This window comes from Nicotiana tomentosiformis, chromosome 7 (assembly GCF_000390325.3).
Source record: "Nicotiana tomentosiformis chromosome 7, ASM39032v3, whole genome shotgun sequence".
Classification (NCBI taxonomy): domain Eukaryota; kingdom Viridiplantae; phylum Streptophyta; class Magnoliopsida; order Solanales; family Solanaceae; genus Nicotiana; species Nicotiana tomentosiformis.
Window position 1 is genome coordinate 41,666,932 of NC_090818.1, and position 22,657 is coordinate 41,689,588.

The 22,657-nt window shown below is 39.8% G+C and overlaps 1 protein-coding gene across 1 annotated transcript; it reads left to right on the forward strand.

The window, feature by feature from the left end:
- Window positions 1-6,334: 6,334 nt before the first annotated feature.
- Window positions 6,335-6,787, forward strand: LOC138895522 (uncharacterized). Its single transcript, XM_070180220.1, has one exon. The coding sequence runs from the start codon at window positions 6,335-6,337 to the stop codon at window positions 6,785-6,787; it is 453 nt and encodes a 150-aa protein (XP_070036321.1).
- The last annotated feature ends 15,870 nt before the right edge of the window (window positions 6,788-22,657 follow it).

The following is a 22,657-nucleotide window of genomic DNA, read 5'->3' on the forward strand; positions in this document are numbered from 1 at the left end:
CCATATTCTCCGAATTTTTCCACTTATCATAGCTTTCCTAGCCTTCCTAGTAGCTCCATCGTTCGTCCTCCAACTACCTTTCCCAAAAATAGCCCTTCTAATGTTGTTGAGCCCCGCCAATGACAAGTCCTAGTGGGCGTTCCTGCTCAACGCTTTCAGCCTCAACATCGACCCCATGAATATCTCCGTACTCCAGATAATCCTCCTCGATACTACTTCTCTCCAATAAATCCCCAAAGTCATACCTCACATTTCCACTACTCTATCCATAATGCACTGTCACATGCTCCACATCCATAGGACTCACATTGGCCTACACTACTTCCATAAATATTTTACCCGCTTCCTCATGCGTGTCAACCACTACCCTGAATCCAGGGCCTGCGGACGCTAACAGGACTACCTTGGGTCTCCTAACTGTGAAGTCTACAGCCAACCTCTCGATCAGCCACTACCAGCTACAAAATCTGCACAGTAGGTGCAGAGTGCAGTATTAGTACAACCGACACCATGTATTGGTAAGTGCCTAGCCTAACCTCGACGAAGGAGTGGCGAGGCTACGACGGGACACTCACAATAAAATCTGCATACAGTGAATAGTAAAGGCAGAAAAGAAGGAAGAATAAAGTAAAAATAGTAACTTGCAAGAAATAAATATGGTACCCAACTTGTTTCATCAGTGTTCAGCTATTACCAAACCTTAAGTGAAATTCAAGACTACCGTACAACTAACACAGTCAAAGAAAGAACACCAACATATAAATTGTTGCAGCGCGCAACCCGATCCCACCGTCCTCTTTTATTTCTTCTTAATATCATAAACAACAGAATATAGATAAAAGTGTTGCGGCGTGCAACCCGATCCCACTATATCATAATAATCACAATCATGGTTCACCCTTATTTCACCACATTCCACTCTTATTACACATGTTGCGGCTTGCAACCTGATCCCACCGTATAATATCAATTCACCTTTATTCCTCCTTAATATATATCACCCTTATTCCACATGTTGCGGCGCGCAACCCGATCCCACCATATTCATATCAATTACACATGAAGTATAGAAATTTCACAATTTAACCCCAGACCCTTCTGAATACTTAAGCTTCAGAACAGGGAAATGAAAAATTTGTACTCAATAATACCTTACACAAGTAATATTACTCAGCGAGACCAATCCAGAATATCACTAAAACACCAATAAGAATAGCTTAAACAAGTAATAGGAGATAATAAAACTACGGGATATCTACTACTTTCAATAAGAAGAAACAATATACAATAAGTAGTAGTTAAGCATGAAAATACAAGAAAAAGCATGTAACAGTTAAAGCAGGAAAAGAGTGACTGACCCCCTCCCCCAGGTCCCTATCACTACGCGTTCACGTTGAGCTGGTCACATTCGCGAAGGGTAAAGCCCCCATCGCTCCGCGTTCGCAACCCAGCCTTCGTGTTCGTGAAGAAGTAAAATTCAGCCAGTCGAGTTTCTACTCGCGTTCGCGAGAGTGCCTTCGCGAATGCGAAGAAGGAAACTAGAAGGCACTGAAACTGCAGAAACCAGATTTTTTCTAAGTCCCAAAACATCCCGTAGCCTATCCGAAACTCACCCGAATCCTCGGGGCTCCAAACCAAACATTCACACAAGTCCTAAAATATCATACGAACTTGTTCGCGTGATCAAATCGCCAAAATAATACCTAGAACTACGAATTGAACACCAAATAGAATGAAATTTTAAGAAAGCTTTAAATCCTCTATTTTCACAACCGGACGTCCGAATCACGTCAAACTAACTCCGTTTCTTAAACTTTACAGACAAGTCATAAATATTATATTGAACCTGTATCGGGCTCCGAAACCAAAATACGGGCCCGATATCAATAATGCCAAACATGAATAGATTCTTAAAACCATTAAATTTTTAGATTTTTAATTTTTCAACAAAAATTCATATCTCGAGCTAGGGACCTCGGAATTCGACTTCGGGCATATGCCCAGGTCCCATATTTCAATACGGACCCACAAGGACCGTCAAAATACGGGTCTGTGTCCATTTATTCAAGAAATCAACTAAAATCAACTTTTAAGGTAAAAATTCTTATTTTTAACATATAAGCCTTCCGGGTCAATACTCAGACTGCGCACGCAAGTCGAAAAAAGCTAAAATGAGATATTTAAGGATTCGAAATACAAAATTTAGTTCAAAAACCTGAGATGACCTATCGGATCATCACATTTATGTAGAGAAGATAATGCCATCGCTCCTGAATATGCTCTACTCTACTGTTTGGATAGTATCCTTGATAAAATATTAAAATTGTGAGTCACGATTTACTGCTGAGTTTTTCAACAATGCAGCTGAGATATCTACTCATATTTAGATATCTGAGGAAGGATTTGTCCTTTGCAATATTTTATTATTTAGACCAATAATATTGTGTAGTGGTGGCTTGATTTTTTAGAGTAGAAAGTGAAGATTAGCAACAAGGAAGTATGGGGGTCTAGATAGGAGCTCTAGGGTTTTTTCTGTATTAATGGTGATTACAGCTTTATGTGTGAATTTATGTTAACGTGTAGAGTGAGGCGTGAGTGAATGCTATGCGTATCATGAGTTTAAATTGTGTGGCCAGCAAGTGCAGTTGCGCCTTTGTGAGTGAATTTTGTATTAGCCAAATGTGCCTGCTGTTAATCTGGAAGAACGGAACTTGTCCAGGCACCATGCATTTGAGTGTCTAATTTATTTATTTTTGGGTTGAGAGTGTATAATGATATGTTACGCGCACAGAGTGATAGTTGTGAGGTGTAAAACGTAGAAATAGTATATGCAAAGGAATCTTTCTGTTAGATGAAATTTTATTTGTTATAAAAGTTCTATCCAATTGAGCTAGGTGCCATGATTTCATTTGTTTTCTTTTAACCTATTAACACAAAGGTCAAGAATTTTACTATTATAAAGTACTATAGATGTGACTATCCTTGTACGTCTCAACTTTCTCAAAAAATAAAGTTGATTAAAAATGCAAAATTAGAAAATAATGACGTGATGAACACCAAAAACGCATATTTGAAAACTAAAAATAAATTTTAATATGTGAGGGACAAAAATTAGGTATATATTTCCATTTATATAGCAATCTATCATGTCATTCACACCGATGACTGAAACAATAATACTCCATAGTGAATATGCAGAAATATAACGATCAAGTGGGCATAAATACCTAGCTTCAGGATCAAAACTAAGAAGGACCGTTTGATTACCTCATTGTAAAGTTTTAGGATGACAGCGGTTTTTATTTTAAAAGCTAAAGTGCATATATTAAAAGGTCAAACGTATATTTTGTCAAGTCTATTTTTGCTCAATTGTACGCGTCAGAAATGTCCAACTTCAAATATAACGAGTCGTTTGGTTGCAGTGTCTGGGATTTGATTTATAAAAAGCTAACAATGATTTCAATACTCCAAAGTTATTGAAACCAAGAGAAAAGAAAAAAAAAATTTATAATATTAATTATATCAAACAACTATACTGTAATGTTAAATTAATTAGGTTTTGCTTGCTATGAATCTTTACAGTTGGACTATTTTTATAATAAAAATCATGGTATGTTCCATCTAACACAGACTGCCATTACAAAGTCAAGATACACGAGTCAGTCATTAAAATCTCATGAGAAAACCACCCAACGTGGATATGTTAAGGTGATTTCTATTTGACAAATTGAAGATATTTTTTAGTCATCACAAAAAAAACCTATTTTTATTATTTTGAGAGTTTTAAGTATTAATAAATAATCATTTTAAAATTCAAATATATAATGTTTTTATGAAAAAATTCACTAGTTATACTTCTAATAGAAAGTTAAAATCCTTTTTAGGATCTTTCCCAAATCCCAATTTCCAAAACTCTCCAGTAAAACAAAGCCCCAATTCCCCAGATCCCTTATGCCACTTTCCCCTTTCCCTTTCTCGCTGCTTCAGCCTTCACGCCACTGCTTCTGCTTCTCGCTTCTCTGTTAGCATTTATTCTGTTTTACCACTACGGATGCTTCACACTTTCATTGCTCACTAGTTATTACTCTACACCCACCATTGTAAAATTTTCTCACTTCCTCATGTTTATTTCTTAACCTTATATGACTATTTTTTCCCATCAAATATATGTTCTTGCTCTGTTTTTATTTTGTATTTAGTTGAATTTTAGTGTTCTTGCTAAACTTTATTGTCACTGTTTTGATTTTTTTGTTATGTATTTCTTTGGTTGTGTTTGAAAATAAAATACCTCTTAAATGGTTTCACCATAGAATTTAGTATTGTGGCTAAAAGAGAAAGAACATCCCAAATAATTTTGATCAAGAAAAATTCAAAATTAACTCTATTTTAACAACGACAAAAATATTAGGGAAGATTGAGTTATTTAAAATAACTAAACTTATTGATGGTATGAACTAGTAGAAATTGTTCTATATTTCATAGTGAGCTACAAAGAAAGCTTTCTCGCTGGAATGAACTTCTATTTTATAAGAATTGAATTGAAATGGATAAATTTATCACGGGGTTGGACCATTCTCAACCAAGTCCTAGTTGTCAATCCTTGATCCAAGTAAATGTCAATCTTTCCTATCTTATAAATGAACTTGATTTGGGGTCACTTAAAGGCGATCCAGGAGAAAGAATACCTATTGCTGACTATAATCCTAGAATATGAGATGAAGTAAGGAAACATTACATTCAACAAGGTCCTTGTCAACCTTTCAAGCATCAATTTCCCAAAAACTCAAATAGGAGGAATAATGCATCAATTTGTTCCAAGTTGGTTCAATGGTCAATTTTCTAAATGGTTGGAGTATAGTGTGAAGAAAGATGCAGCATTTTGCTTATGTTGTTATTTATTCAAAAATAAATTTATTCATGAAAGTGCGGGTGAATTTTATACAAAAAAATAATTTTAGGGCTTGGAATAAGGATTTTGAAAGATTGTGTTTATATGTTAGTGATGTTAATAGTGTCCATGATAAATGTTTCAAGAAGATGCTAGATTTATCAAATCATCATCAATCAATTCAAGTTGGCTTTGATAATCACTCCGATACGTTGAAAAGTGAGTATCGAATGCGTTTAGAATCATCAATTGATGTGGCAAGACTTTTATTGTTGTATGGATTGTCTTTTAGGGGTCACGACGAAAGTGAATCTTTAACAAATCAAGGCCTCTTTCTAGGTTTCTTACGATGGCATGGGGACAAGCATCCGGATGTGGGAAAAGTAATACTCCCTCCGTTTCAATTTATGTGAACCTATTTCCTTTTTAGTCCGTGCCAAAAAGAATGACCTCTTTGCTTATTTAGAAATAATTTACCTTTATGCAATAATTTATAGCCACACAAAATATATGTACCTCATTTTATATCACAAGTTCAAAAGTCTTCTCTCTTTTCTTAAACTCCGTGCCCAATCAAATAGGTTCACAAAAATTAAAACGGAGAGAGTATTAGAAAATGCTCCACAAAATGATACTTTGACTTGCCCTATGATCCAAAAGGATATTATTAACGCTTGTGCAAAAGAAACATTAAAGGCTATAATTGGAGATTTGAGTGGAGATTACTTTGGTATATTAGTTGATGAGTCGAAAGATATCTCACACAAAGAACAAATGGCTCTTGTTTTGCGTTAAGTTGATAAGAATGGTGAAGTGGTAGAGCGATTTGTTGGTCTTGTCCATGTTAGTGATACATCGGCATGCTCATTGAAGGAAGCAATCTACTCTTTACTTTCGGACCACTCACTAAGTCCATCCTAAATACGTGGACAAGGTTATGATGGAGCTAGTAATATGAGGGGAGACATAAGCGGTCTCAAGACTTTGATTATGAAAGAAAGCTCATCGGCATATTACATTCATTGCTTTGCTCATCAATTGCAATTAACACTTGTAGCTATGTCTAAAAAGCATTTGGATGTCGAAGACTTCTTTTGTCATGTTACTAATGTGTTGATTGTCATTGGAGTATCTTTTAAGCGCAGAAATTTACTTCGCCATATTCAAGCTGAAAAATTAGAGCAATTACTTGAGTTCGATAAAGTTCATACTGGGCGAGGACTAAATTAAGAACGCGGACTTCAAAGATCAGGTGATACTCGTTGGGGATTATTCAAAATATTAGATAACTTTATTGTTATTTTCTCATCTATTATTCGTGTGCTTGAAGTGATTGAACATAAAGGTTCTACCTCAAATGAGAGAAATCAAGCAAAATATCTTTTGAGTGAAATAATAACATTCAAATTTGTTTTTATGATTTACTTGATGTTGAAAGTTTTGGCAATGTCAAATAAGTTGAACAAGATCCTACAAAAGAGGGATCAAGACATTGTTAATGCAATGGAGTTTCTTAACATTACAAAGAAAAGATTGCAAGATATGAGGGAAACTGAATGGGAATCTTTGCTAGATGATGTTTCCTCATTTTGTCATATGCATGATATTATAATTCCCAGGATGGATGAATTCTATTTTCCTGAAAAGTCGAAGCGCAAGTCTTCTGGTATTTGTTATTCACACCACTTGCGTGTTGATATCTTTTATTCTGTAATTGATGTGCAACTTCAAGAGCTTAATGACCGTTTTGATGTAGTGAGTAGCGATTTGCTTCTTGGGATGGCTAGCTTGAATCCAACCAATTCTTTTGCTAATTTTGATAAAGGTAAAATAATGACTTTAGCAAAATGTTACCCAAATGAGTTTGATGAAGTACAGATTCGAGACTTGAGTTATTAATTAGATACTTTCATAATTCATATGCGAGCTGGCAATCCCAAGTTCTCCAACTTGCAAGGAATTAGTGATTTAGCAAAAGTATTGGTTGAGACAAATCTTGTGAAGACTTATTTGTATGTTTATTTACTTGTAAAGTTAACTCTGATTTTACCTATTGCTACCGCAACTGTGGAGAGAGCATTCTCATCCATAAAGCAGATAAAGAATGAAGAGCGGAACAACATGGGTGATCAATATTTAAATGATTGTTTAGTTTGTTACATAGAGCGTGATGTATTTACAAATGTAAGTAATGATGTCATTATTGATCGTTTTCAAAATATAAAAGCTCATCGAGGACAATTGTAAATAGATTATGTAGGATATTAAAAATATTGTTGGAAGTTTTATGCTTTGCGTCAATTAGTTATAGTTATTATATTTTCTTTCGTTTGATCTATTTGTCTATATAAATAAAAAGGATGAATAACTTGAACCGACGTCCGAGTTGATCAAATCGATTAGGTCGGCACCTATAACCCCTAAATTCTGGATTTGCCTCTGTTTACTCCTAGAGAAAGCTTCTACATTAATATCATAATTGTATCCCGTTAGTAAATAAGGACTGATTATTCATTATTATTATGAACATTTACAATTTCTCATTGTTTCTTCTCCTATAAATTAAAAAGATTGCCCATCATTTCATGACATCGATGTATCATTACATTGTAGAGGATAGTGATTCTACGGTGAGGTCATCCTTTATTTTACTTGTTTCGCAAACTAATCTCACCTTATTTTGAGGCTACATATAATTATTACAAAATAACCTAATAAAGCTTAATTCCCGTGAGCAATTAATATTGAGATTAGTTTATGAAATATAGATGGCCTATAAAGATTAGTTTTTAGCTGTTTAAACGCTTTTGAAAGAATTGGCACGTACCCACCCGAAGATTCAAAAAGAATTTTATATAAAAATATTAACCTGTCCCGCGTAGGTTCAAACTCGCACCGCTGATTTGCCAATACGTGCTATTGTTTCCATTGGACAAAGTGGATGACAATATGGTATCACGCTATCAAAAAAAGTTATACAGAGATTAGACTTCTTTCACTTAACTCAAATTTGTTCAATGTATACGGTCAAACCCGATTTTGTATGGTTAATCGAGACTAGGATGACAGGCCGAGGTTCGGTCCCGTGTTATATTGGATCGTGACATGAAGATACGGTACCGAGCTCATAATTCGAGGACCAATTGAGATCGAGATCAGACGGAATCGAGACCGAGCGGGATAGGCATCGAGCGAGACCTAAGAAAGCCTGTCGAATAACGGAAAGCCGAGATATCTGTAATCGGGCAAGGATTGTGACAGAAATCTCGACACGTATCAAATCAAGACCGGTTATTTAGCCAATCATGAGATTTCCTTCTGTATTTAGAATTGTACCATGAGTAGAATTCCTCTACTATATAAAGGAGAATTCCAATCATTTTGTAATCATCATATTCACACATAACAAAGCAATACATATCATTTTCTCTCTTACGCATTCTTATTCTGTTGCTCAGTTCATATTACTCAATAACAGAGTTAGTTGGTTTGAGGGCGATCTAGCTCGAGGGCCAAAGCTACACTTTATATTGGTTTACTTTATTTTATAGTTAATTTCTAATATCAGCTTTCATATTTATCAATTTGTGCCAAGTGAAATCACATATCCTTAAAACCACTTATAAATTTAATTGTTATCCGATTTTAAGAGTAAACAGTTTGGCGCCCACCGTGGGGCTAAGGATAATAGTGATTGCCTGGTACTAATTTTCATAACACACACTGCTTTACACTTGTTCTTGTAAGTATTTTTGATTTCAGGATCAGCATGTCAAACTCTCAAGCAGTAACCACACACGCCGACAATGGCCTTGGTTTTAATGGAGAAAACGATAACATTGCCGCCCCAGAGAACGAAGTGCCTCAGGTTCACCTCGAGGGAGTACCATTTGAAGACCCCGTCGACGTCAGTTCCTATGTTGCCCTGAATGCAAATTTGGGCGTCGACCCTGAAAATAGCATCTGCAGAGACGTTCGATCAGCCGGTCAGAACACACAGGGTGGCGAAGACGGCGGAATCAGCCTTCGAATAATATTCAAAATGTTGCAGGCTCAACAAGCTGCAATAACATAACTCTAAAATCAGAACCATGCACCGAGTAGGGTCGAACCCGAACCATCACTGGAAGTTATTCACAAGGCCGAACTAGTGCCGGGAAGGTCAAACGTGAATGAATCGGGGACCGACCCCACTATTATGAAAATGCTCGAGGAACTGACAAAGCGAATAGAATCAGGGTAGAAGAAGATTAAAGCAAATTATAAAAAAATGGAAACATATAACTCCCGAGTTGATCAAATTCTGGGGGCACCACCAATTTTGAAGGGATTCAAAGTAGTTCATGCAAAAACCTTTCCCCCCGAGCGCGGCTCCTATGCCCATTCCGAAGAAATTTCGCATGCCGGAAATTCCCAAGTATAATGAAACTATCGACCCCAACGAGCATGTCACTTCTTACACATGCGCAATAAAGGGGAACGATTAAGAGGACGATGAGATCGAGTCCGTACTGCTAAAGAAATTTGGAGAAACTTTATCAAAGGGGGCGATGATATGGTACCATAATTTGCCGCCTAACTCCATCGATTCTTTTTCCATGCTCGCAGATTCCTTCGTCAAGGCACACGTCAGAGCCATAAAAGTCGAGACCAGAAAGTCGGACCTCTTCAAAGTGAAGCAGAAAGATAACGAGATACTCAGAGAATTCGTATCTCGGTTCCAAATGGAACATATGGATCTACCCCCGGTCGCAGAAGATTAGGCCATTCAGGCTTTCACTCAAGGGCTAAACATACGAAGTTCGGTGGCCTCACAACAGTTAAAGTAGAATTTGATCGAATATCCAACTGTAATCTGGGCCGATATGCATAATCGGTACCAGTCAAAAATCAAGGTCGGGGATGACTAGTTGGGGGCTCCTACCGGGTCCGTTTATCCAAACAGGCCCGTCGACAGAATTCAAAGGGATTTTGACCGAGAACCACGATCGAACAGAGATCGATATTAGCCATACGGTGGAGATCGGAGAAACAATGGTCATGTACGCAACCCCGTTCGAAGTGATAGAAGAAATGATCGATGATAGAGCCCCCGAGGGCTCATGAGTAAGAGTGGTTTCTACAGGAACGTCGAACCCAAAGAAGCACCTCAACTATCGGAGTACAACTTCAACGTCGATTCGTCAGCTATTGTATCAGCCATCGGATGCATCAAAGACACCAGGTGGCCTTGACCTCTACAGACTGATCCGACCCAGAGAAATCCTAATCAAATGTTCAAGTATCATGTCACTCATGGCCATAGAACAGAAGATTGCAGACAGTTGAGGGGGGAGGTAGCCCGTTTGTTTAACGAGGGGCATCTTCGAGAATTCTTGAGCGACCAGTCTAAGAACCATTTCAGAGACAGGGGTGCAAATAGAAAAAATGAACAAGAAGAGCCACAACACGTAATTCACATGATCGTTGGTGGAATCGACATTCTACAGGGACCCATATTCAAGCGCACCAAGGTGTCGATTACGAGGGAAAAGCGAACTCGGGATTATGTACCGGCAGGGACATTTTCTTTCAATGACAAGGATGCAGAGGGGATCTCACAACCCACAACGACGTACTGGTAATATCTGTCCTTATGAATAAAATTCAAGTTAAGTTTTGATTGATCCAGGTAACTCAATCAATATCATTCGATCGAGAGACGTAGAACAGCTCGGCCTACAGGATCAAATCATGCCTGCAGCTCGAGTTCTTAACGGCTTTAACATGGCAAGCAAAACCACCAAAGGAGAAATTACTTTTTCAGTAAACGTGGCCGGAACCATCCAGGAAACAAAGTTCCATGTGATCGAGGGTGACATGAGGTACAACGCCTTGCTCGGAAGGCCTTGGATCCATAACATGAGGGCAATACCCTCAACCCTACACCAAGTTCTGAAGTTCCCGACACCAGAGGGAGTCAAAATGGTGTACGGGGAGCAACCCGCCGCCAAGTTGATGTTTTCAGTCGACGGAGTGATACCAGTTTTGGCACTCTTATCCGCAAAAGGGATCAGATTAAAAGGGAAAACAAGAGGTCAAATAGCAACCACAGATACTAGCCTCGACCCAATCGGAGAAGCAGGGGACAGACGAGGACGATGACTATTGGATCCCTCGATCCTCATAATTCCCGACGATTTCGAAGCCACCATATCGACGGTCAAAGAGCTGGAACAAGTCATACTGATCGAGTACCTGTCCGAACGAAAGGTATTCCTGGGCACGTGGGTTAACTTCTCAAGCTCAGGAAAAAACTTATTCAATTCCTTTTAGATAACATGGATTGCTTTGCTTGATCCCATCTCGATATGACAGGGATCCTACCGGAAATCACTACCCATCGATTAAGCTTGGACCCGAATTTCCCTCCGGTAAAGCAAAAAAGAAGGCCCCAGTCCGAGGTTAAGCATGCATTCATCAAGGAGGAGGTAACCAAACTTATCAAAATAGGGTCGATTCGTGAAGTAAAATATCCCGAATGGTTAGCAAATATAGTGGTAGTCCCTAAGAAGGGAAATAAACTTCGAATGTGCGTAGATTATAAAGATTTGAACACAGCATGCCCTAAGGATTCCTTTCCTTTGCCTAATATCGATCGTATGATCGATGCCACGGCCGGCCACGAGATTCTCAATTTTCTCGATGCCTAGTACAACCAAATACAGATGAACCTGGAGGATCAGAAAATACCTCGTTTATCACTAAATATGGCACCTACTGTTATAATGTAATGTCGTTCGGACTAAAAAATGTTGGTGAACTTATCAATGCCTAGTAAACCGAATGTTCGAAGAACAGATAGGAAAATCAATGGAAGTTTATACTGATGACATGTTAGTTAAGTCCCTGTGAGCAGAGAACCATTTAAAACACTTGCAGGAGACTTTCGATATACTGAGGAAGTACAATATGAAGCTCAACCCAGAAAAAGTGTGCATTCGGGGTCGGCTCGGGCAAGTTTCTTGGCTTCATGGTATCCAATCGGAGAATCGAGATCAACCCCTATAAAATCAAAGTTATCGAGGATATCATGGTCATAGATAATGTAAAGGCCGTACAAAGGCTAACGGGGCGCATAGATGCCTTAGGGCGATTCATTTCGAGGTCCTTAGATATGAGTCACCGATTCTTCTCGCTGCTTAAGAAGAAGAGTAGCTTTGCATGGACTCCGGAATTCCAACAGGCCTTAGAGGTACTTTACTTTATCAAGCTCTCCACTGCTTCACACCTCGAAAGCGGACGAGCAACTCTACTTATACTTGGCAGTCTTGGAAATAGCGGTAAGTGGAGTCCTAGTCCGAGAAGAACAAGGTATGCAATTCCTTGTCTATTATGTTAGTCGGACCTTAGGTGAGGCCGAAACCAGATATCCACACTTAGAAAAATTAGCGCTTGCTTTAATAAGCGCCTGTAAGAAATTAAAATCATATTTTCAATGTCATCCGATATGTGTTGTAACAACTTATCCACTTCAAAATATTTTGCACAAACTCGAGCTTTTGGGTCAGTTGGCTAACTGGGCCATAGAAATCAGTGGGTACGATATCAAATATCGACCCCGAACCTCCATCAAGTCTCAAATCTTGGCGGACTTCGTGGCCAACTTCACGCCGGCCCTCATACCTGAGGTTGAAAGAGAAATGTTAATAAAATCAGGTACATCCTCGGGAGTCTGAACCCTCTTTACGGATGGTGCTTCGAACACGAAGGGGTCCGGGATGGGTATCGTACTAAAACCACCCGCGAGTAATGTAGTTAGACAATCGATCAAGACTTCGAAATTAACTAACAATGAGGCCGAGTATGAGGCCATGGTTGTAAGTCTCGAGTTGAATAAAATCTTGGGAGCAGAGGTCATCGAGGCCAAGTGTGATACCCTCCTCGTGGTAAACAAAGTCAACAGGACTTGAAGTCCGAGAAGACCGAATGCAAAGGTACTTGGATAAATTACATGTAACTCTACATCGATTCAAGGAATGGACCTTGCAACATATACCTCGAAAACAGAACAACGAGGCCGATGCTCTTGCAAACTTAGGTTCATCGGTCGAAGATGACGAGCTCAACTCGGGGACTGTCGTACAACTCATGAGATCGGTTATCGAAGAAGGTCACATCGAGATTAAATCCACAAGTTTGACCTGGGATTGGAGAAACAAGTACATAAACTACTTAAAAAACGGGATACTTCCATCAGATCCGAAGGAGTCGAGAGCTCTACGTACAAAAGCAGCACGATTCAGTTTTTTCGAAGATGGAACGCTGTTTAGAAGGATGTTCGATGGACCGTTGGCAATATGTTTGAGACCGGGAGACACCAAATACGTCCTACGGGAAATTCACGAGGGCACTTGTGGAAATCATTCCGGTGCCGAATCGTTGGTCCACAAAGTGATCAGGGCAGGATATTATTGGATCGATATGGAGAAAGATTCAAAGGAATTCATTCGAAAATGCGACAAATGCCAAAGGTATGCGCCAATGATTCACCAGCCCGGAGAGCAGCTCCATTCGGTCTTATCCCCATGGCCGTTCATGAAATGGGGAATGGACATCGTCGGCCCTCTCCCATCGGCCCCAGGTAAAGCTCAATTTATTTTATTTATGACTGATTATTTTTCTAAATGGGTTGAAGCACAGGCTTTCGAGAAAGTCAAAGAAAAAGAATTCATAGACTTCATTTGGGACCACATTATATGTCGATTCGGGATGCCGTCCGAGATTGTATGTGATAATGGAAAGCAATTCTTCGGCAGCAAAGTGACTAAATTTCTCGAGGATCACAAGATCAAAAGAATACTATCGACACCTTACCATCCCATCGGGAACGGACAAGCCGAATCGACCAACAAAACCATCATTCAGAATCTTAAGAGGAAATTGGCCGACGCCAAAGGAAAGTGGAGAGAGATACTGCCCGAGGTCCTTTGGGCGTACCGCACAACGTCGAAGTCTAGTACAAGAGCAATGTCGTTCTCTTTAGTCTATGGCGCCGAAGCTCTTATCCCCGTCGAGGTCGGAGAACCTAGCAACAGGTTCCGATATGCAACAGAAGAATCAAATAACGAGGTCATGAATATGAGCCTAGAATTGTTGGATGAAAGACGCGAAGCCGCCCTCATCCGATTGGCCGCACAAAAATAGCGGATCGAAAAGTATTACAACCGACGAGCCAATCTTCGGCATTTTAACATCGGGGACTTTGTTCTAAGAAAAGTCACCCTCAACACCCGAAATCCGAATGAAGGAAAATTGGGTCCGAACTGGGAGGGACAGTACCAGGTTCTCGAAATCACCGGAAAGGGATCCTACAAGCTCGGCACGATGAACAACGAACAACTACCGAGTAATTGGAACATACCACTCCTAAAACGATACTACTGCTAAGGTACGACCCCTTCCATTTTCATTTATATTTTAAATTAACTCTTGCAGGTGTTCGATCAGAAATAATGATGGGTTCTTTGACACGAAGTCGTTAGGTCTGAAAGTACGTGTTGCACTCTTTTTCCCTTAGACTGGTTTTGTTCCAAATAGGTTTTTTGGTGAGGTTTTTAATGAGGCAACCATTAATCGTGCTAACGTAGAACAATTCAATAGTATCTGAGGCTTCTGTATAATCAACCTCGAATACTGGGGGGAATTACCCTCGAATGTCAACTTTGTTGCGAGAAAATTACTTCATAGCAGCAGGGTCTCTATAAGTGAAATTTGTAAGGGCCAAACGAACCGTGCCCGCGTAGGTTGCACGAGCCCTGGCACAAAATATGTACGCATGTATAATCATTTATAAAGAGAAGTATTTTTCCTTGCCGATATATCATGATGCCTTAGAAAAGTTTTCTACTTTACGATGTCATACTCTCGATCTATTATGTAAACAGGCTTAAGGGCCGATCATAACCAAAGTTCGGACAATTCCCCCATGCTCGGGGACTACCATCCAAAAAGTAAAATTATTAAAACTTCGAGATCATAAGAACTTTTAGGAAACCCTCAATTTTTATGTGCCAAGGCCACCCCACTCGGGGACTGAAACTTCGGGCAAGCTCGAAGTAAAACGGAAAATTATGCCCAATGGGCAAATTCCGAACTAAGAGGCTATGGCCGAATTAACACGGTTCAGAGACGTCCTAATTTCGTAATTAAACAGGCCTTCGAATTCTTTCATAAATCGGTTAAAAAGCTACCCCCGGCAAAATCATAAAAGGCTTCGATAATATCAGGCCTCGAAAACTCTAATGAGTACTAAATTGTTCGAACTCTCGATCAATTCCTTATTTTATGCTAAGGCATTGCAAGTTTTGTAAATACAAACGATAAAAAACTTTTTTCAAGCCGAGAAGGAGAGAAATCCAAAAAATAATCTTTTTACTAAGGCCATATCGGCCTAATACAAAAAGTGCAAAGCCTAAGGGCTGTTTTTATTTTGAGTTCGAGAGACCATCCTCGCTAAAAAATCTAAGGGTTACCTTACTTCGAGTTCGAGCAAGCACTCGCTCGATCATAAAGCTTAAGGGCTCTAATGGCTCGGTTTTCATCAAATTGTTTAAACCTCGAATCTTAGAATACAACTTCATAAGGCAGAAAGATCTTATATATATGTCAAAAACCATTTACAAGGGCAGCATGGCCCGATCAAAATTCTTTACAACGACCCAAAAATAGCCCCGAAGAAAAAATAAATAGAGAAGAGAAGATAAGAGAAAAAAAAATACTAAGTCCTACGGAGCCTAGTCTTCTCCGGGAGCAGCATCTTCATTCTCGGGGCCTTCTCCACTTTCAAACCCGCTCATGCTCTCAGAATCATCATTATCAGGGAAGGCCAACACTTTGGCTTTGGCTTCAAGCTCTTTAGTACTCTCGATCTCGGCTGTAAGAATGAAGCCACGAGCATGGATCTCCTCGTGAGTCTCCCTTCAAGACTGGCATTAAGCATGCTCGGAAACCCAGTTTTCTCGAGCCTGAGCAGCTTCGGCAACCTCCTTTGCTCAAACTTGAGCAGCTTCAGTGTCGGTCCGATAAATGTCCACAATTGCATTAGCATCAGCCTTGGCCGTTTCGACCTCTGATTTGGCGTTGTAAGTTCTGTGACCAGCTTCTCTCGATTGGAAGTTGCTGAACACAATCGAGACTGGAACTCCTCAATTTTATTGGCTCGCACCAATGTTTTCTCTTTCATACTTTGGATTTGGTTTTCAGCCTAGGACACTTGAGCTCGGACATCCTCCTTTTCTGAGGCAAGTCGATCCATGTTTTCCTTCCACTCCACGGTCTCCGCCTTCACTGCATCCACTTCTTCGCGAAGTTGCCCGATTATATCAAGCTTTCGCTGGACCTGTGGGACCAAACTATTAGCCACCACGCCCGAATCCGTGTCATTAATTTCTAAGATTCTTCTTACCTGCTCGGCCAGATCAGTTTGTTCTTTCTGAGCCGCTTCTAGCTCAACACGAAGGCCCTCTGCTTCCCTTTCTCTTTGCTCGCTCAGAAGCTTGAAGGCATCTTTCTCCTAAGTAAGCCCTAGGATTTCGGCCTCATATCGGCTCAGCTCCCCATGCGATTGGAAGAAATCTTCATGATGAAGAACCGAGGCCTACAAAAATAGAAAACAAAAAATTATACAAAGGGAGAAAAATACAAGTATGAAAGTTGACATTGACAAAGAAAGTATGGACTTACTCGGTTTAGAACTTGTTGAGCCTCGTTGAAAAGACAAGGTGCTCCCACCTTGTCCATATGAGCTTGGTCTTCCTCCGTGACCAAACTTCAAAGGTAGCTAGCCACCCCTACCGGGGCAGCAAGAACCCGCATATCTTCCGGGACCGTGAAAATGATCGTTCGCTTGCACCCGGGATCGGTGCTAGGGGACGAAAACTGGTTGGTCAGTTTAAAACGCAAGGAATCCTCACCCCGAGCTCTTCCTCGGTACCTCCAAATCGCTCACACCGGCGACATCTTCCACCCCAGCAAAATAACCACGAAATGGATCCTCCTCTCCATGGATTCCTTCTCCGTGAAAAGTCTTCATGGACCGAGCTTCCTGAATCATTTCCTCGGTGAATGAAGGAAATGAGGGGGAGTCTCCAATTTCTATCACCCCAAGTAAATCTTTGGGGGTACTCTCTTTGTCTCGAGAAGCCTCGAGCCCGGTCTCCACTACAACATTCGCCTCCCCCTTGGCGGCCCTCTCACCCTGAGGTAAGGCACCTTCGACTTTAACCGGCCCGAGGACTTCGACCGAATCTTCCCCTTGGATTTTATCAAGTCGGGGTAGAATAATATCAGCCTCCACCGGATCAGTGACCCTTTGAGTCTCGGTATTAGCTCGTGCACTGGCCACCAGCCCAGAACCATCTTTTCTTTCTTCTTTTTCTTCTTCTTCTTCTTCTTCTTCTTCTTCTTCTTCTTCTTCTTCCCTTAGTAGTTGGACTGACTCCACGGTCAGGGGGATAAGTTCTTCTTAGGCTTGTGAACCGCTCTCTTTTTGTGTTCTTGCCCCTCTGAGGTCGAGGCCCTCTTCCTTTTGTTCTCCTTCGCCGGCTTCAAAATAGGTGATGAGGCTTCTTCTTCACCGGACGGGGGCCTCATCGTCGCATCCTTCCCGAGACCTACAAAACAAGAAACTAAGTAAGCTCGGAAAAATGTTTAAGCTATGACCAAATTATTAAGACGGGAAGAAGGCTTACCGTGATTACTGGCCTCCCATCGGCCCTTTAAAAAATCGCGCCATGCGCTCTCAGCGTGTGTTGACTTCAATACTAGACTCCTGACCCAGTTCTCGAGATGGGGAACTACACCCGGCATCCAGGCAACGGCTGCATCAAATGAAACACCGATAAGAAAGGATGAAAAAGTGAAAACAATAAGCAAAAATCGAAGATGGAGTTAGACTTACGTTTCATATTCCATTTCTCCGGATATGGCATACTCTCGGTCGGTATTAGGTCAGTGGTCTTTACTCGAACAAACCGGCCCATCCAACCCCAGTCCTTGTCTTCGTCTATGCTCGAGAAGGGAGCCTTGGTGGCTCAGCATTGAAGCTTTATCATCCCACCTCGATAGAGTTGAGGGCTATACAGTTTTATGAGATGGCCGAGGGTAAAAGGAAGCCCATCGATTTTGCTCACGAAGAAACAGAGCAGTATCACAATCCTTTAAAAAGAGGGGTGAATTTGGCCGAGGGTCACTTGATATTTCTTGCAGAAGTCCATAATGAATGGATTGAGGGGACCCAACGTGAAGGGGTAAGAGTAAATACTTAGGAACCTCTCCACGTGGGTGGTGATCGCTTCTCCTGGTGCCAGCACCACCACCACCACCTCCTTGTTTACCCAGTAGCAATCTTTCTTTACTTGGTCGAGGAGGCTTTGGGGTATCGAGCATATGTATCTCGATACTGGTTCGCATCGACCAGGAACCGATGAGGTTTTCTCGACTTTGAAGTCGGAGCTGATGACACACCCCTCGGGGACGAACTCCTCAGGCATGGCTCCGCCGCTGTTTTCTCGTCAGCCGAGACGAGGAAGTGTTTTCTTTCTGCAGAATGATTTTCGATGTTTTGGCCATCTAGTTTTTGTGGACGCAGAAGAATAGAGATTGGAGCATTTGATGTTTTAGGAAGAAGCAAGCAAAGAAATTCAAAGACCTGAAGATAAGGAGATTTGAAGAATGCAAAGGACTGTGAAGATTGGAATAAAAGAGATTGAAAGTAAAGTTTGAAAGAGTGGAGAAGGGGGGTATTTATTGGTTTCATGGCGACGGTTCAAAGCCGGTAGTGGCCGACCCTCGACTGACGCACATCGAATACCTAGGGAACTGTATCGACGGGATATTTCGCCAAGATAAAGTTTGAGGACTCAATTCGTTTCTTGTCATTACCCTCCAAAAAAAACGAGGGGACTATCTGTATACGGTCAAAACGGGGCTCGCCCGATTTCGTATGGTTAATCGAGACCAGGATAGCATGCGAAGGTTCGGTCCCATATTATATCAAATCGTAACATGAAGATACATTACCAAGCTCGTAATTCGAGGATCAATTGAGATCGAGACCAGCCGAGGTCGAGACCGAACGGGATAGGCATCGAGCGAGACCAAAGAAAGACCGCTGAGTCGAATAACGGAAAGCCGAGATATCCGTGATCGGGCAAGGATAACGGCGAAAATCTCGGCACGTATCAAATCAAAACCTATATCATAGGATTTCCTTCTGTATTTAGAATTGTACCATAAGTAGAATTCCTCTACTATATAAAGGGGGTTCTAACCATTTTGTAATCATCATATTCACGCAAAACAAAAGCAATACATAGCATTTTCTCTCTTAAGCATTCTTATTCTGCTGTTTAGTTCATATTACTCAATAACATGCTTAGTTGGTTCGAGGGCGATCTAGCTCGAGGGCCAAAGCTGCACTTTATATTGGTTTGTTTTATTTTACAGTTAATTTCTAATATCAGGTTTCATATTTCTCAATTTGTGCCAAGTGAAATCACATATCCTTAAAACCACTTATAAATTTAATTGTTATCCGATTTTAAGGGTAAACACTTACAATAATGTTAATGTGGAATTACAAACTCTTAAGATAAGTGTTTTTTTACCGAGAAGAATAGCATAACTATTTCTATAAGTAATAGAATGTATGGAGTAACGATCATGTTACCAATCTTGGTCGGAAATAAAAGACACTATAAATTGGTGAGGCAAAAAGTAGACATGATTTAATTAGTCAAGTATATAGAGCAAAGATAAAAGAACTAAAAGTAGGCACGAGATCACATGAGTTTTTTTTAAAAAAAAAGAAAGGGAAAAGTCAAGGGGGAAAAACTTACGTGCAAAATTCTATTTTTCTGGAAAAGGCATATTTTGTTCACCCGCCACAGCACTAGTGGGAGTAGCAATAAAATGGGCATACCAGTCACGGTCTCTGTCATCTTCAAGGCTAACCAATACCCTCTTACTTCTAGCCACAAGGGAAAAAACTCCTTCACGAAATAATTTAGGAGAGTAAAGATGAAGCAAGTGACGGAAAGTAAAAGGTATAGAAGCCAGGTCTGATAAATAACAGAGGCATGCAACAACCCTCCAAACAATGAGGCCAATATGTCCTAGACACACATTGAAGTAGTGACAGAATTCAATGATCACTGGATCGATATGTGATTTAAACCCTAAAGTAAAGGGGTAACTGTAAACGAAGGAGTAACCAGTCTGGTATGAAGTTATTCTTTGGTTGGAACCAGGAACTAAAACTGGAAAATCTGGTTTCCAGTTACATTCTCTTCAAACAAAGGAGATAATACCAGTGGTGATTAAGGTAGGATAAAGGTCAGCAGGCTTAAGGGAAGTTATGGAAGAAACCTGATTTCTCATGGATTCACGATCAATTGAAAAAGAAATGAGGAACAATCTCTGCAACTGTTGGTTCACGCACTAGTTCACTCGAGTCTTTATTCCTAGAGGAGGATCTAGGGGTTAAAGAAGCCCTAGGTCTAGAAGAGGAAGGTATGGAAACATTGACATGAGAAGACGAACTGCGGTTAGACAGCGAGCCTAAACTACGGAGTCTGTCACCTCTCATAGTTCTAGTAGGTGCAGTAAAAGGAGCGAGCTTATCAACGATAACAACCTTGCGAAGGTCAGGTGTAGAAAAAGACATGGTTGTATGAAGAACTAACAAGGAATAGATACAAAAGTAAGAAGGAAGAGAATAATGTAGAAGAGGGATTTCGAGAAACCAAAGATGAATGAGGTGTTTATAAGAGGAAGCAATCATTATTGGAAGTAGGTCATTATGAAGCGTCATAATAAAAACGTCACTTCGTGACTGACGCAGCAGCAGAAAAACCCTAAAAAGCGCTGAAAAATTGAAGAATCAATCGCTAAGAGCCACGTGGCATATGCATTAAATGGATGTGACATACGCCGCGTTGATTCTGAAGAAAACACAATGATACTCGAAAAGCGAAGGCAAAGAATTCCCGCCATAAATACTTATCACTTCCCGAATATTCAATTGAAGAATATTCAGAAAGTGGGGGGGACTATCTGTATTGGTGGAAAAAAGATGTCACACGTGGAACCTTACTGAGCTGACAAGGTATGATACGTGGAACAATGGTGGAGTGATAACTGGCATATTTCGTTAATGAAATATATAAAGCAGGAAGATGCGGAGTAAACACCCACGAGATAGTAAAGAACAAATGACCGAGGCTAGATAGTTATTGAAGAGGCACGAGCGGAACGAATCAAGACTAAAAAGAGGGAAGATTCATGAACCCACAATTAATAAGGAAAGGGAATCGGAATCGTTACAAATCCCTTATAGTTACGAATATGTCAGTTATGATTATCAACCATAATGGGCAATTAATGACTTAATGCTCATAATGAATTAGCCTAAATAGGGAGAAATGTTATATTTGAAAAAGAAATATCTAAGAAGATTGTAGCTATTATGCATATTATAAATTTCCAAAAAGGCAAAGTTTCAGGACTATAGTATTTACATTATGACATAGTATAATAGTTTAAAAGACGACATTTATTTTTCTAGTCCTTGATTTCCTCATCAAAGCGTCTTGCTATAAATTATTGCGACTTCAATAGTTAACTTCACAATCTGGTTTTCCTCGAGATTTTGTCATGTAAAGAACTTGTGAGGAACATAAAGAAAAAATATAAGTGCACCTGAGAAAAAGAAAGTTCGATATGGGTCAACTTTGGAAAACTCAAGGAATGTTCCCAGTTAAATGAAATGTTACGTTGGCATAATGAATGTTGATAAAAAAACTATAGGGATTATATTGGTTAAAAACTCTTTCCTATCTTATATGAAGCTTTGTAATGTCTTTGCAAAAGAAAAAGGGAAAAAAAAAAAAGCTAATGACTCATAATAGTCGAACTCAAACTATAAAGAGTAGAAAAGTTTGAACACTAACTTTATACCTAAACTAGTGTACTTGCTCGTGCTTCACGCGATCAGAAAAAAGTATCTTACAAATTAAATACTAAAATCATAATTTTAATAGAAGAAAATGGAAAAATAAAAAAATTGATGTAGATAAGTAAAATAAAGATATAGGCATTAATCCCACATTCAGTCAAAAAAAATTGTTTCTAAAAAGAAATAAAATTTTACGATATAGCCACACAAAGTTGAACTAATATGCTAAACAAAAATTGTAGATTTAGTGAAAAGTAAGGGAGCAATATAGGGAAAGAAAAAGACAAAGGAAATAAGAACGTAACACGTGTTTGTTAGTCTCAAACTTCTCCGTATAAATAAAAAAACTTAAAATATAAAAACAATTACAACCCCAAACAAAAAGTTTATGAAAACTAATGAAATTACATGTTGATTAACAAATTAAAACAAAAAGGAAGCAATAAAGGCACGCCAAAGAAATATTCCTACTCCCACTAATGACTAAAGCAATGGTTTTAAAGCTTGACAAATTTTCTTGCAAAGAGATTTCCATTAGTGTTTTAAAAGACTTTTCAAGGACTCGTCTCGGGGCACGCTCCGGAGTGGGGCACTATCAAAACGTCTTCAGAGTCATGTGCGAGGCTTAGTTCTCTGAGGCTTACACTCCAAGCGCCCGACGGTGCGCCGTAAACACGCCTAACGCTCAACGCTCGACACTCCCCCAACAGTTCCTATGTAAATCGTGTATTGAATTCATTAATTTACACTGTTAAATCTCAAAATTCTTTAAC